This window comes from Astatotilapia calliptera, chromosome 9, assembly GCF_900246225.1.
Source record: "Astatotilapia calliptera chromosome 9, fAstCal1.2, whole genome shotgun sequence".
In the NCBI taxonomy this organism is placed as follows: domain Eukaryota; kingdom Metazoa; phylum Chordata; class Actinopteri; order Cichliformes; family Cichlidae; genus Astatotilapia; species Astatotilapia calliptera.
The window spans coordinates 5,354,615-5,371,499 of NC_039310.1; the positions used below are offsets into that span (position 1 = coordinate 5,354,615).

General features: G+C 40.8%; 1 protein-coding gene across 12 annotated transcripts in view; it reads left to right on the plus strand.

The window, feature by feature from the left end:
* LOC113029062 (protein 4.1-like) overlaps nt 1–16,885 on the plus strand; it is a 29,132-nt gene that overhangs the window by 10,906 nt on the left and 1,341 nt on the right. For 7 of the 12 annotated variants that reach the window (XM_026179662.1, XM_026179666.1, XM_026179663.1 and 4 more), the window contains 14 exons: nt 498–650; nt 2,287–2,384; nt 2,586–2,761; nt 4,140–4,223; nt 4,864–4,968; nt 5,070–5,197; nt 6,581–6,628; nt 6,719–6,748; nt 6,856–7,032; nt 8,219–8,641; nt 12,398–12,493; nt 14,379–15,023; nt 15,988–16,086; nt 16,412–16,492. In XM_026179662.1, the coding sequence (XP_026035447.1) occupies nt 498–650; nt 2,287–2,384; nt 2,586–2,761; nt 4,140–4,223; nt 4,864–4,968; nt 5,070–5,197; nt 6,581–6,628; nt 6,719–6,748; nt 6,856–7,032; nt 8,219–8,641; nt 12,398–12,493; nt 14,379–15,023; nt 15,988–16,086; nt 16,412–16,492 (2,343 nt within the window). The remainder of the gene's footprint in view (nt 1–497; nt 651–2,286; nt 2,385–2,585; nt 2,762–4,139; nt 4,224–4,863; nt 4,969–5,069; nt 5,198–6,580; nt 6,629–6,718; nt 6,749–6,855; nt 7,033–8,218; nt 8,642–12,397; nt 12,494–14,378; nt 15,024–15,987; nt 16,087–16,411; nt 16,493–16,885) is intronic. The other 5 variants (XM_026179668.1, XM_026179669.1, XM_026179672.1 and 2 more) reach the window with 4 other exon arrangements.

Here is a 16,885-nt window from a genome sequence, read left to right on the forward strand (position 1 = left end):
TATTCTGATTCTCTCAGAGCTGTAATCACAGTTTAAATCTCTCATGTGTCCAGATAGAACTGCAGTCTAAAGAAGTTTTGAGCGATATAGTTTCAACAGAAACTGAGAACCGCAGATTTCAACAGCTCAACTCAGATTCAGACCTGCACCGAAAAGGAAAATAACAGCGGCTTCATAAGAACCTCTAAAAACATTGAAAAAACCAAATAAGCAAATTTTCTAAGCTTTGTTTTTTTTTTTTTTTTTAAATCAAACTGGTGATGCTGCATCTTCATGTAATACAGACTGCTGGAATTGACTTAGAAAGATGTTTAGCTACTGCTTCAAATAGCTTCCCAAATAAGCACGATTCATTTCTCCCAAAAGTGTTATTTCAATCCCAATTTAAGTGCCCGAAAATATTTTAAAACCCTTTCTTGGTTTTAGGAGCCATCTACAATGATAAACATGACTGGAGAGTTCTGTGTTAGTTTGGGTGTTTTTGTGTATTTGTGCAGGACTCAGAGGGTGTGGCCATTATGCTGGGTGTGTGCAATAGTGGTCTGCTGGTCTACAGAGATAGACTGAGGATCAACAGGTTCTCGTGGCCAAAGATCCTGAAGATTTCGTACAAAAGAAACAACTTCTACATCAAGATCCGACCAGGAGAGGTAAGAACACACATTGATGACTGGCCACAAGGTGGCTTTATTTCACTCACTGTTAAACAGAGTATTATGATACATCTATGTTGATATATCTATGTTACACTGACCCTTATGCTATACTTCAGCAGCGTAATGTTTCTGTAATGTTACTTAATTTGAGTGTTTTGAAAGGCGCTTTCAAATAAAACTTATTATTATTATTAATGAGCAAAAAACATAATTTTCAAAGATTGAAAAAATTCAGGGAGTGGCAAAATAAACATGCTGCGTATTCCTGCTTAAAAAGAATTAGGTCATTCATAAACTTCTCTAGTGCTGTGTCTGTATTACAGTGGACTCTAAATCCTGAGTGAAACTGTTTGCACAGTGCGCAATGTGGGAGTCACTTTTAACCTGGTTACAAATAAACAAGTGTGGCTGAGCTGCTCATCCTATTGCTAAGCACAGACACACTTCAAAGAAAACTTGTTTACATTGCTTGTATCAGCTTATTGGTTTGTCACCATAGGTGAACACTGGAACGTAGATCAACCAGTAAATCAAAAGTTTTGATTTAACCTCCTAAGACCTGAACTTTTCCACAGCATGCATTTTTAATTTCTCTTTGATATTTGGGCATATTGAGGCCCGATGAATGCAAAAACAAAGAATTACCAGCTTTTTTTTTTTTACCTTATTTTTGTTTTTAAGAAAAATAAGAGCCACATATGAGGATATTCGTTTAAAATTTTGATAGAACAGTAGCAGTATAATGTCCTCGTAAAAGGATATCAGGCCCTTGCAGAGCAAAATTGAGTATTTTGGTCTAAATAACCCAAAATGTGATGTCCACATATGTGGACGCCAGGTCACACACCACAACAGCAGATTAGAGTGTTCACATTACTGCAGATCCTTCTGTCTGTCAATACCGCCCTCCACTCTTCCCACCTCACAAAAAAAAGAGCTGAAAATGATAAAACTCTTCCACTCACTCCAAACCCAGAGTGGGCGTGGAACCGTTTTCTATCTGAGGACCAGGGCCTTAATCTTGGATGTTTCTCACCAGTGTGGTTTATATTCAGATACACACCACTTCACTGCTAATTGAAGTTCATCATATGAAGACTAGACCACAGACCATGGTTAAGACCATCCTCTGCTGCTTGGCTGGACACAGAAATTCTTTCCATAAAAATTACAAAGAGAATCTTTGACAAAGAGCAGCTCTGGCAGAGTCCATCAGCCACTGCTGAACTCCCGTGCACACTTGAGTAAGGTCAAGAGCTGGTCCACACCCATTGCTCTTAATCACTACAACTGATGGACGGACACTCCTCCTTGAGACCCTGGCACAGATTATTCCAGGGAGACTAAGACGTATGATCCCCTGAAATTTGGAACACATTCTCTGGGCCTCTTTCCTGAAAAGAGGAACCCCGCCTCCAGTCTCCCCGTCCAGAGTTACTGCTCCAGACCTGCAAGAATGTTGTAGAGGCTTGTAAACCAGAAACACCCCACCTTATTCAGACATCACATTCAAAATGTGTCTGAATTTAGTTTAGTGATATTGGTATAGGATGTGCGAGAGTGACACCTACTGATGGGTTTATTTTAAAGCTAAGATGTTGATAAATAATCTGTCTCTCCCCGTCTTCAGTTCGAGCAGTTTGAGTCCACCATTGGTTTTAAGCTGTTCAACCATAGAGCTGCTAAGAGACTCTGGAAGGTGTGTGTGGAACATCACTCCTTTTTCAGGTCAGTCAAGATCATGTCACAACGTGTGGTTTGTTTCAGAAATCATGCGATCAGTTTTGTGACAGCCATCTTTTGTCTCCTTACTTCTCTCTGGTCTGCCCTCCACCCTGTCTGTGTGCTTGTTTTTCAAATTCTCCTCATCTCATCTCCCCTTGCTCATCTCCATCTTATTCTCTTCCCTGTGTGTCTCTCCTCTCTCAGGCTATTATCACCAGAAGAAACTCCTAAGAAGTTCCTGACTCTGGGTTCAAAGTTTCGTTACAGCGGTCGGACTCAGATTCAGAGTCGCAGAGCCAGTGCTCAGATATCCAGACCAGCACCGCATTTCCCACGATGTATCAGCAAGAGGAGCATGTTGAGCCGCAGTTTAGATGGAGGTACTCGTGAATTCTGCATCAGTTATGTTTCCCAGAGTGCTAACAGGGTTAATATGGGTTATTAGTATTGCGCATTGTAAACAGTTTGCAATGAGAGAACTGGTCACTATAGCTCTAGCTGTATCATACTGGTCCAAGTAGTAATACTAGTGGCAATAGTGCATCCAACTGTACCAAGTTTGGAAGTCAAATTTTTCCTTGTATTTACTGGAATATTCCGAGTACTAGACCTGTACTACCAAGGAGGAATGGGGAATTTGAACTATGAGTTTGTTTTTCTTTCCAAGGCCAACTAGGTCAGTCCATATTTTTTAATGTTGTACCAACATTGTCCATTTATATGAATATGGTACTCGCTGTTTTATAACTATTAATTGTAATCTTGGTTACTGGATTTTTGTGAAGCCACATAACAAAAACATATGGATATGTTTTTGTGTTAGCTAGCTCAGCAAAGTCAAAATGACTTGAGCAGTATTATCAAAGTTCTGTGTGGAGTAGTATGCACTGTGCTGACAGCTGGTTAAGTAACTGAACCAAGGTTTGTGTCTATGTTTTCTATGTGTGTATGCTCCATGTCATTCTTTCTTTCCAATTGTCGCACAAATGCAGTGAGCCACAGTCAAATTTCACCATGTGAACACATCCTTTGCTCAATCCAGTAGCAAACTGCTCATGACCAGCACAAGTCATTTGGAATAATGGGTTTCATTGTTGCATTGTATTGTGAGTTTGTCTTCTCTCTACCATAAACTCTGTTTTATGCTTACTACCTATACTTTCCCCCCCTCTTAACTTTCCCCTTACCTCACAACTGTTTGTGACAAATGGCTGCCCTTCCTGGTTCGGACAGTTAAAAGGGAGTTCGTCCTCCACACTGTCACCAAGTACTTGCTCACATAGGATTGTCTGTTCTTTGGAGTTTTCTCTCCAGTATTGAGTCAACAGCTGCTGTGAATTGGCGCTCTTTCAATCAGACTGAAATGAATTATATGAAGAAGACTGTTAGGTACTGGCTCTATGCCTACTGCATAATTTTAAGTGTAATTTGTATGTACAGTCCAGGAGAAAATCTTTTTTGCTTTTTTTTGGTTTAAATGGGGGTATATTATTGTATTTATATCCTGTTTTTGTTTCCTATATACTCCCAACAACAACAAAAAAAGAGCCATTATAAACCTGCATAAAGATAAACTTGTTCAGCATAGGTTACTCTACAGTTCTAGCCAGGTTGAAAACAAGCAACCATCCTGATGCTAAGAACTCTGACTCTAGGTTTAGCATACCTCACTAACCCATTAGCCTTATGTTTAGGTTCAGCACTGACTGATTAGTTCATTCTTCCTCAGTATTTGACCAGTTTGTGATTGGTTCTCAGCTTCACAGACTGGACCTACCTCCTCTCCGATTGTCTCTCAAGCCATCACAGCTTCCCCAAAAGTCAATGGTGGCACTCACACAGGTAGTGCTCAATACTGCAGTTGCACTGCTACTGGCTGCTGTGGTACTGCTCTGTGACTGGGCTCCGATCGCTTTATTCAGCTTGTTCAGGAATGCCGTGTACTTGGTTACTCTGCTTCACTCCGATACACCTGATAACAGCTGTACATTTCTGTTCATTCTGCTCACATGCCCTCAGACTTGCATCCTGTTTTCAGCAGAATGCAAGACTATTACATGTTTGTCACATGTAAGGTTAAACAACCACATCGCTCAAATAAACCTGTTGCCAATATTTTGATGTCCAGATAATTATCTGACAGAATTTATCAGTCTCAGTGCACGGTTATGTTGACACTAGTTATTAGCCCCATTAACCACACAGCTAACAGAGCTCAATGAGCCATGATATTCAAAATAATATGCGGTCATGGCTTGGTGGTGGTTCTGAATGCTGATTGGCCCAGGCTACTGTGCATGCACCCTGAGCTGTTAATTGGCTGAGTGTGCCATTACTCTGACAGAGAAGTCGTGATGCTTTGCTGCTGATGAGAACAAACACAGCTTGAATGAGCATCATAGTGGTTGCTGTCTTTACTGTTGTACCTGTTGATGTTATTGTGATGACATTAGGGCTGGTGCATTTCTGTGTGTGTATATAGATATGGGTTCTGGGCTGTATGGAGCATCTAAAGCCATCGCCATCAGTGACCTCATCACAACAGTAACACCTGAGAAGAGAATGGAAGAGAGCAGTGAAGTTCAAGGTAAGAAACAATGTCTGTGGTTGATCTTGAACCAGATACTTAATCTGTCAAATTATCTAAGACCTTGCACAAACTTCTCTTTTTTTCCTATGTCACCCTAGTTGAGGAGGTGCAGGAAGTGGAGAATGTGAATGAAATGGAGCAAGAGGAGGAGGAAGAGGAAGAGGAAAACAAAGAAACAGAGATTTCACAGCAGAGTACTCTCACTCCTCAGAAAATAGACACCAAAGTAATTGTCTCACCTGTCAACCCAATCTGACCAGTTTTCTATTGCTATGTGAAAAACTAGATTTTGGGCCCCATGTTTGATGTTGTGCTGTGTGGCAGGTAGGGTGTAGGACCCACCTACACCCCGATCCACCTTAAACACAGCTTTAATCCTGGGAAAACAAATTCTTCATGGGAAATAATCTTTACAAAATAAACCAAAACCTTCAAACACTAAACTGGGGACAGGAACTTAGAAACTGGGAAACAAACAGAAACACGAAACAATAATGTGAGTGCAACGCAACACAGGGCAAGGAAAACACAGGGCTTAAATACAGCTGGGAGAAATCAAACTTAATGAGGCAAGGGAAGCAAAACTAGACACACTGACATGAGACACGGACTTTCAAAGTAAAACAGGAAACACAACAGGCACAGACACTGAACAAAACCTACACTAAACTCTTAACCAGAATTAAACTGAAACATAGGATACAGAATAGTAGCAAAATCCAAGAAACTAAAAATGCTGGGTCAAAATCATCCAGAACCATGAAACCATGAAGGCCCACAAACATTTAAAATGGTGTGTTAACCCCATACAGGTGCCATCCTTCTCATTAAATCAAGTTTGTGTTACTCCCAGCAGCTGGTAAAATCAGAAAAATACATATAATACAAACGTAATAATAATCTGACATTCCTACTGAAGTTCTCTATGTGCTCAACTTTATATTTAGTTTTTACAAAAGTAGATGTTTTTACCATTTGAATCCTCGGTTAAAGAGCAGCTTGCAGGCAAAAGATTCTCTTTATTTGCATATAATATTTGTTAGGAATCAGTTTGGAAGTGAACACATGCATTTTACATGGTTTGCAAGAGAGTTATTTGGTGGTTTGTGCAGGGGAAGAAAGGACTTTCTTTCAGTCATGAAAGAAATACATGCGCGGTTAATTTAAGTTCCTGGATGTAAGAAGCCTTGATTAGAATTTAGAAGCCAGAACTGTATGATACTAATAGCTGGTGTAGTTCTTTCACTAGTGTCATGGGTGGGTGAGAGACACAGTTTAACAAAAACCCATTTCCTATTGCTGATATCGACCTCATCAGCTACTCTCTCTCCTGTTGCAGTCAAGCTGATTTTAGAGGTGGACAGAAACTCTGCTACAAAAACAACTTTAAAAGGATTATTTCAATATGTGCATTTTTGCCTCATTGCTTAATTTTCCCTCTGAGGTCCCAAACCTGCAAGTTGCTCTTTGAAACTATTTCAGATCCTACCACACTTCATTTCACAGCAGAAGGCGAACTAACTGGTTTTGATCTGGAGGTTATATTTGCACTGATAATTCAACTTAAACGTTTTTGGGGTTTTTTGCTTACTTACTTTTTCTTGTTCAGACTGAGCTAACTGATACTGCTGTGGACGAAGACCTGACAGCTACTGAGGTACACATCTGTGATCGTATGGTTAATAATTCCATTGTGGAAAGACTTGTTAACATAACCTGTCTCTCTGCCTACCTATCTATCTGACAGTCTGACCAAGATGAAGATTTGAAAACTCAGGTAACACCTGAACTATTTTTTCTTCATATGTGTTGATCCCTCTTCTGTCCTCACTGATGTCTTCTGTCTCATCTTACACCCCCCCCCCTTCTCTGCCCTGTCTTTAGGGTAGTCCTGAGGAGATGCAGAAACCTCAGAGCACCATCAGCGCCCTCAGACGCTCCTTTTTAGAGGGAGGAGAAGGAGAAGGAGGAGGAATGACAGAGTGGGAGAAGCGTCTGGCCTCGTCACCTCTCCGAAGGGTCGATGACTCCCCAATGATTGAACCTCTGGAGCCGGATGAGGTGAGACAGTCATGGATGGGTTATCTTGTGGCATTGGGTTCACAGACACCTGCAGTTGGTAAATGTTGTTTCAGTGCTGTGACTTGGAATTTTTTCCATTAATTGTGATGTAGTACATTGCCACAGTTTGTGGGTTGAATATTTACAATACACATCTTTGAAGTTAAACTGTTTTTTTTTTTTCAGGTACCTTTTTTTTGGTAATGTGTGTGTAAAGCTGTGCTCACTTGCATAAAAGTGTTGCACTACAGGAGCCGGTGCCATTATCCCAATTTGCTGTTAGCATGTTGATAAGAAAACGAATCCCAATCTTATCTTTCAGATGTCGGGGTTGCAGACATTTAGACTGTCTCAATAGTTTTGAAAATTCTTCATGGGCCCAAGTTAACCAGCCCCGAGGAAAACCCCCAATAGCAGGAGGTGAAAATAGATCTACAGGTCACATGTCTATGTGCTTGTTGTTACCTCCTGTTGACAGTTATAAACGGGAAATATTGATCTGTATCTCAAAGCTGATTAATTTATGACCCTTACGATCAGTAGAAACTTCCTAGAAGTTTAGTTGCTCTTCAGCTCAACAACAGTAGAATTTAAGCTGAAACTGGTGGAACTTGAATAAAACCTCAATGTAATATCAAATAAACTTTGAATAAGCCTTGGTGAGAAAGATGGCGTTCAGTATCTTGCCCGTTCAACATTCACACAGGCAGACAGAGCTGATCTGCATCTGTCTGGCTTCACCGCTGCTACTTTGAGTCATGAAACTGGGCCTTCCCACTGGATTTGTGTATTGTGTTACAGCCCAACCAGTTTCACTATAGTTTCAGAGAATGAAATTCTACTGTTTTATTAGTCTGTAATTTAGCACTAGTTAGCCAGTAGCACTCATGCCATTTACAGTATGTATGAAGCTTGTATTGTTTATATTATTTGTTTATAACACTACATCTAACCACTACATCCTCTCAACAAAACATAGTAACTTCTAGCAACAATCAAACAAAGGAAAAACAAAGAAATATGGCAGCAACCAAATCAGGTGTTATGCTTTAAAGTCCATAATGACTGGATTATTGCTGTCATGATGGCTATATCTTTCTTTTGCGCTCAGGAAACTGGTCTCGTGTGTCACATGATTTCTTGCTGAGTCTGTGCTTATTTAATATTGCTTACCTGTGCGCTCCAGGAGGGCGGGTTCATGACAAACCAAGCTCCTCCTCGGCCATTCAAAAAGAAGAGCTACACAGTGGGGCAGACTTACTGCACAGTCTCTGGCAGGGTTTTTACCATGACGATCATGGATGACAGCTCTGATGCTACCATGACAACAGCAAGTGTCAAACCCTGCCAACAAGTTCAACACATTTCACAGCTCACTGCTGACGATGACATCACAGAGGGACCGCTGATTGCCATCCCTGAGGTAAAGACTCCGACTTCACCTTCGGACCTGCCAGCTGTTGACAACAGACAAATGATTAGTGTGGCTGAAGGTCTCGACTTCTGTGGGGCCAGAGTCTCTGTGAAGTCCTTCCCTGCCACCCCTACATCCTCACTGGACAAGCTAAGCCCCGTCTCTGGCAGGAAATCACCTTTCATGGCAGCAGTGGTATGCTGATTGGTTGGTTGGTGGTCAGCATGAAAACAAGCATGAAAACAACAACCTGGCAGCAAAATGTTAACCTCTGCAGCACTGACACAGGAAGCGTGGCTTAACACTGGCTCGTCTGAGCTAGTTCAAACTGAATGTCTTGAGCTCCAAAAGACTGTAGATATCTGAGGGACCAGAGTATCAGGAGACCAGGATCTCCACCTGGTGAACTAGGTCTCCTGGTGGTCTGAAAAGGAGATGCTGCAGAAAAGTTGATTTTCCATCAGAAAAAATTGATTACAGGATTTTAATCACAATTGATGCTGGATTAGATCATAATGGATGTTCTGCTCTGTTGTGACTGGTTGTTTTGCATCTTTTGTGGCATTAGCTGATTTCCACGTAATGTGTGTCTTAGACGGTCTTGTTGCTGACAGGTAGTTTTAAAAAACCAAAAGTTTTTCTTATTTAAAGATTACATGATTCCAGCAGGTTCATCTACCCATCTAAAAGAAATGTGCGACGGTGTCCTGATGCTGACAAATCTTCTAAATTATAAAACGTAAATGGAAAAGTGTGACTTGTTGATATTACTGTTTTTATAGTGCTTTCATCCTATTTCATTGTCTGCCATAGATGGTCAGTGAGTATGTAGCAATCAATCACAACAGAGCTTATCCAATCTAGTGGTGCTGGTCCTTCTCTGTTTTTGATTGGGTTTCCTTCTTCTCCAGGAAGCGGCACCTGTGAGCTGCAGTGTTCAGTTTAAACTCTGCCCAGCTTCTTGCTTCACCTCCTCCCAGAAACCATTTTGTGTCTTCTCCTTTGATCAAAATGGAAAACAGGAAGCTGATCTTTCAAGTTGTTTTCTTCTGTTTGTTGTTGTTTATTTATCCTTCGTGAGCTTGGGGGTGTGGCTTAACTCCATTTTACTGCTATTTTTCACTTCTGTTTTGGTTGGTTACTTTGACTTTGTAATGCTTTTTTACTTTGTTGGAAGCTGCTGCCTTTTTATTAACATTGCTGTCCATGCGAGGTGTAAGCAAAGAGACAGCAAGTCACAAATCCACCACAATGAGAGATTTCATAATAAGTTGTCTCAGTACTTCATGAGGCCTGTACCACAAAGCAGGATTAGAAGTTTAGCAAGGTAAATGCAAGTTTAACCTTGTCACCAAAGTGGCTCAGTTCCACTGGTGTTGCCATGGCACACTTTGATAAGAGAACCACTACTGATCAATTAATTCAGTTGGAACAAAAAAAGTATCCAACCCTGAGCCAAAGACACTTTTCTCTTAGAGCAAATTGGACTTATTCTTAAAGCAAACTTAGGGATTCTGAAGTTACCCGTAATCCTTTTATTTAAAAGTCAAAACTAATTGTTAATCCTGTAATGTTGTTGTTTAAGAAGCCTCATGAGGAGTGCTTAGAACTGAGGGGAGATGATGAAGATTGGAAGAGAAAGAACTAGTTAGGTGGGGATTGTCTTGTTTTTGTTTCATTGTTTATTAATGTAAATAATGATTGGACTGGTTGTTATGCAGCTCTTTTCTACTCTACCTGAGCACTCAAAGCACTTTGTACAACATCCCTCATTCACCCATTCACAACAGCATTTGTTTTTATGTATAAGTTCTAACATTTACATTTACCAATTCACACTTTAATGGATGAATAAGAGCAACTTGGTGTTAATAACTTACCCAAGGATATTTGCCACCAGCTTTTCAATTAATAGATGGCTTGCTCTACATCTGAGCTACACCACCCCAGTGTCTAGTTGACATTACAGTTTACTATATTGTGAACTTTCCCAAAGGGGTGGCTGTAGCTCAGGTGGTAGAGCAGGTAATCTACTGATCGGAAGGTTGGTGGTTCGATTCCTGGCTTCCCCTAGTGTTCATGCCAAAATCCTTGGGGAAAATACTAACCCCAAATTGCTCTCCGATGCATCCATCGGAGTGTGAGTGTGTGTGAATGTTACTTAGAAAGCACCTAGAAAAAATGTGCTTGTGTAAAGCGCTTTGAGTGCTCAGAAGAGTAGAAAAGCACTATATAAGAACCAGTCTATTTACCAAATGAGCATCATTAAGAAATATAGATCTTCAGGACAAACTCTGTTTCATGTTCTTTTAAAGGAAATTTAATATTTTCTATAAGCCTTAATATAGCAACCACAAGTAAGCCAGTCTGTCAGTTTTCTTGCTGAAGCTTTTTGAATCAACTGAAGACTTTTTAAGGATGTTTTAAGAAATCCTGTTAATAATCAATTACAGTAGTCTAGCCTAAAAGACTGCCTAACATCACTCTGACACAGGATGTTTCTAATTTCAGAGATATTGACTACAGTATGCTCTAATCGCTGTAATGATATATTATGGTCTGCAGTATCAAATGCTGCACTGAGGTCTAGCAGGACAAGCACAGAGATGAGTCCACTGTCAGAGGCCACAAAAAGATCATTTTAACCTTCACTAAAGCTGTTTCTGTGCTGTGATGAGCTCTGAAACTGTAACTCTTCAAATAAAATTCCTCTGCATATGAGTTAGCTGTTTTACATGAGTTAAGGCTAAAGGAATACTTGGCTCAGCAGAGTTCTGACATTGTGTCAGCCTGGCTTCTAAAAGGGATTTCCAAAAGATTTAGGAATGTGTTTATGGGAATTTCTCACCATTATTCCAAAAGTGCATTTGTGAGGTCAGACACTGATGCTGGATGAGAAAGACTGTCTTGTAGTCTCCACTTTAATTCATGTTGTTCTGTCGTGTTGAGCTCAGGACTTTGTGCAGGCCGTTCAAGTCCCTCCACACCAAAATCACTCATCCATGGCTCTGTGAACCTTGCATTGTTTACTGGTTGTTACGGCCCTAGCAGGGCCTCCTCCTGAAGGTGCCTGTGTGGGCGTGTCTCCACCACACAAACAGTCACATACAAGCGGCCCTATACCACAACAAGTTACTTTAATCCAAAAAGTTCAGTAAATCAAGCATACTAGTGACCAACCACAAAATGGAGAGCTATGGCCACACAATGATCACATCAAGGGTGATCATTGTGTGGCCAATCACACAATCATGCTGGAACAAGCCATCCAAAAACTGTTCCCATAAAGGTGGGAACATGAAATTGTCCAAAATGTCTGAAGAGTTACTTAAGAAGAGGGGTCGAGCCCAACACCTGAAAAACAACCCCACACCATAAACGCATCTGCCAAACGCCAAACTCAGACTCATCAGTTGAAATTGTCAGATGGAGAAGTGTGATTTGTAACTCCAGAGACCATGCACTTTACACCACTCCATCTGGTACTCTAGAGAGTCCATTAAGCTCTCTATGAACTGTTCTTGAGCTAATCTGAAGGCCACATAAAGTTTGGAAGTCTGTACTAGTTGTCTCTGCAGAGAGTTGGAGACCTCTGTGCACTATGAGAATCTCTGATTTTGCTTTAAAACAGAGTTGCTGTCATTGCCAGCTGCTTCCACCTTGTTATAATACCACTAACAGTGGTATTATAATTAACAAAGACATACTTGTACATTCTTACCCAAAGCTCCTCCATCAAGGTCCTCTCCTCCGGATGCATTTTGGAAACTGAGGCAGGAAGACAAGGAGGCTTTAGAAAATATCAACATAATTCAAGGCTATTTTAAATAAGCCCACCATGGCTCCACAGTGTCCCCTGCATGGCTGGAGTTTTATTTTGAGACTTTTAATTACAAGTTTCTTCTTTGTTTTCACTGTAACTGTTGTTTTTTGTGTGTTTGATATGTGCAGCCTAAACCTACATTTGATGATATGTCTCCTGAGCTGACAGCTCTGCTGAAATCAGCCAGAGAGCAACAAACCTTCAGAGAACACGACCTGCTCAAGGTGCCTTTTTCACTAGCTGTCTTCCTTGTTGTCCAGTTGTATTTTTGTCTGGCTCTCTTTAACTCCTCTTTCAGGTATTTTATTGCCTGCCTTCTGTGAGTTAATAAGTCTCTTTTCTCTGTGGATTTAATCTCAGTGTTCTTATGTATGAGAACCAGCACTGCATCTTGTCAAACCTACAATCAGTTCTCCTCACTGCAGCTTCTCTCAGCCAGTAAAAGAAATCCAGCATCCCATCTGAAGCAGCTGCTACAGGGTCATGGAGCAGATCGGTATCAGGGTTGTTCTTTATGATCTTGCTAGAGGATGCAGGGGAGTGTGGATGTCTTGCAGGGATGTCATAACAGCCTGGAGGACATGAATCAGATCAGTACTTTTGGTGAAGGGGCAAGGAGAACCCATGCTCTGCTTATGTCCTTAGTGTTAGAACTCGGACCAATAATTGTGGCAATGGAGGGTTCTTGAGAAGCTGAGATGATTTGTTGCTCAGAATGCACAAACCTGGAGACTGAGACTAGCTTTTGAATCATACCATCATACTCACCTCAGTGGTTTCTGGTTATTCTAAGCTGTCCTTTCATTTTCAAGGCTACATATTCACAAAAATATTATAAGTAAAATAAATTAATTTAAAATCCTCAGATCCTGAAGTGCACAGTTTAACTAGTTCGAGCTTAACACATAACTAGCACTGATTAAGAGTCTAATTATAAAGAATTCAAGAATACATTTTTCATCTCAGTGTTCACGTTCCAGCAAATGAATTAAAAGATCACCTGTTTGTAGCTCTTTTGATACGTGGACTATGACAAAGGTTTGTTGTTATTAGACCATGCATGACTTATTTTTATGTAAGAATTGTAATTGTGCTGTTAAAGACCATAAAATGGTCTCACAGCTCTGGGAAAGAAATACGTAAATTGAGGTGACAAGGTCACCAGGATTTGAACTGGTCTAAGATTTCTAGTGCATGTACCTGAAAGAACCTTCACCATGAGGTCGAGGTCACTAAAATTCAAATTCATCTGAGACTTTTAGAAGATGGACCTATGTTGTAAATTTCAAAATCCTACATCGCCTCATTCTCTGATCTCACTTTCACAAACTTGTGTTTCCACACTGCAAACAACAACCCTGTTTAACAGGTCATCTTTTCCAGCTTGCCCATATTCAGATTTTTACTGCATCACACTTTAGTGTACAGTCCATCTCACTGATAAAATTAGCTGGCAGTGGCACGTGGTTGTTCAAAACTAATATCAGAGGCACATAATTTAAATGTAAGCAAGTAAAGTCATGTGTGTCACTTACTCAGTCGAGGCTCCTCAGTACCCAATCTGCTGGTCACAGTTTCATTTGAAAAAGGTTTATGCACAGATTTAAAGTTCTGGTCCTTGCTGTTTTATAGCTGGTGAAATTCTACACACATATAGTGCTGTGGACATGTTTTGAGGGGTACTGGGGTAACTGGCAGGCAGTTGTTTACCAAACCTTCATCGTAGGCTTTCTGTTCTATTTCCTGGCCTTCAACAGCTTTCCGTCCTTTCTACACCATACTCCTTTCAGTTAGTTATGTCGATACTCTTTTCATATATTATGCCATAGCTAACCTGTTATGTCCATGTCATGCCATCTCCAGCACCACCAGCATTTGGACTCTGGTGGGGTCATTTCCATTTCCTACTCTATGAATAATCACCAAATATTGCTTAACCTCTGTATTTCGAGAAGGTCAGTTCAATTCAATTCACAAAGAACTGCCATTTACATCAGTCCTTCAAATCGGTTTGCAGCAGAATGACACACATGTGCAGCACTCTCATCAAGGAGACATCACTTGTTAAAATAATCACCTAATGTTCTGTGATTTCACTTCGTTTTTCAGACTTCAGAGAAGGTGGAGACAATAATGCTGGTGACAGAGCCACATGACGAGGACGAGGCAATGGTGGACCAGCAAAAGGTAGCAAAAGAAAGTCATGTGGGCATGCCCTTTAGTAATCTACCAGCCAACCCAGCAGGTGTTGACGATAGCACACAGCAATGGGCCTGTGACAGTTTTAATGATGGTCGGGCTAATAGTCCAACAAGTGATGATGATGATGATGATGATGATGATATTAGCTACGAGCCCAGCAGCCAGGCTAGCGATGACAATGCTAGTGAGATTAGTGAGGATGCCGTCAGTGTGCTGGTACAGGCAGCAGTGGAGGAGGCCATCGAAGCTGCAGTCAGAGAGACTCAGGCCCCCAACGCTAATGACACTAATCAGGATAACATTAACAACAAGATAGCAGTTAGCTTTTGTGAACAGGAGCAAGCTAGCTCTGTCCTGGACTCTCAAACACCTGGGACTCTGCATTACACTGACAACGAAGACTCAGACGACTCACAGGAAGATGAAGGAGGGTGGCAGTTTGAAGAAAACTCCCCTCCGCCCTCTTTACTCCATCCCACATCCAGGCACTTGGCCCATCAGATGCAACCATCTGCCCACAGGGATGACGATGAGTTCAAACCACTACAGGAGGTAACACCTGAGACACTTGCCCAAATGGCATCTGCGACTCCTATACTAGTTACCCTTGCCCCATTTCACCACCCTGAAACTGCACCTACCCCACCTGACCCAGTGACCTTTGGCCCATTTCTTCCTTAAAATCTAATCTACCCTCTGTTCACATGAATACATCGAAATATTATGTCAGTCAGACGAGAGTTTGATATATTTTCAAACTCTAGGCCGACTTTCCCGTTTTCCTAATTTTGCTTAAAACATAGATTGTATATCAGATGGGCATAGCTTCTGAGTCTTGAAAGGGAAGTCAATATGGAGACCAAGCAACATCTCATTCGACTGCAAAAGGTTTATGAGTGGTTTTAAAGAGGTTTGTGGGAAAACCTCCCTCGGCTCTCTTGCTTCTTAATGTTAGTAATTTTATTTATTCCTGGTGACTTTATGGGCTCAGTGGCTAGTTTGTGAAGACAAAATTCATTAATTTGTAAACTAGAGTATGACCATTGGCTAAGAACTAGACCCCCTTTTAGCTCAGCATTACCTGTTTCAGAATATTAAGATGATAAAGGCAAGAACACTCAGTTTGAGACCTCAGGATGTCTTAACCAGTGCTGGTGCTGGCTGTAAAGGGTTCAATGTTGCCTCTTTTAAGAGGCAACATTGATTAGGAAGATAAACACTCTGGGAATGAGGAAGACTAAGTGTTTAGTTTAAGAGGTCAGTTTGTACTATTTAATTAGGTGAAAAGAATTCAGAGGATTACTTTGAAGTGATGTAAAAGTTTACTGCGTAGTTTAATCAATCAAAAGATGTGTAGTTAATATGAGTAGTACCAGAAATAGATGGATACATAAATATTTTTCCCCAGACTGACATCCTGTGTTTTATCCTCAACATTTATTTTTCATCAGTACAAAAATGTGCTGGTATTTGGTTATTACTCTTCCTCATTGGCTGATGTTCATACTTGTTTCAGAGCCAAGTAGAATCTGATACTCCTGCTGGTCTGCTGCTGAGCTCACACAGCTACACTACCGAGACCTCCAACACCACTACCACCACTCACATCACCAAGGTAACACAGGACCAAGGTACCACCATAATACGCAAGATTTACATTACTGCCATGGCAATACCACCACACACCCATCAACAAAATGACATGATAACTATGGGAGCACTACTGCTACTACATGAGCCCCACACGTGTCACCATGGTAAAACCATAACCTAAGAAATCCCACTGCAAACCATGGTAATATTGTCATGGCTGAAAAGGTTTGTTGAAACTATTAAGGGTTTACAAACAGCATTAAAAAGCTGAGAATAGGCATAGAAGACATATATGAAAGATAAATACGCTTGACTGAATTCGGATGTTTCTCCCTTTTCTTCTTCAGATGGCAAAAGGGGGGATTTCTGAAACCAGAATAGAAAAGAGGATTGTGATTTCTGGAGATACAGAAGTTGACCACAACCAGGTAGCTTGAATGTTGTTGTTTCTGTAATGGTGTGTTCAAGGGATGAGGACAGAAGGGTTGTTAAAAAGTTTAAAAAAACGGCAAGCTTCATTCACTCATACACAGAGCATTTTCTTTTATGCACTTTAAGCAATTAACCACAACATTTGCAACCAATTTGGAATCACCTAACATGCATGTCTTACACTGAACAAAAATATAAACGCAACACTTTTGTTTTTGCTCCGATTTTTCACGAGCTGAACTTAAAGATCTGAAACATTTTCTACATACACAAAGGACCCATTACTATCAAATATTGTTCACAAATCTGTCTAAATCTGTGTTAGTGAGAACTTCTCGTTTGCCGAGATAATCCATCCCACCTCACAGGTGTGGCATGTCAAGGTGCTG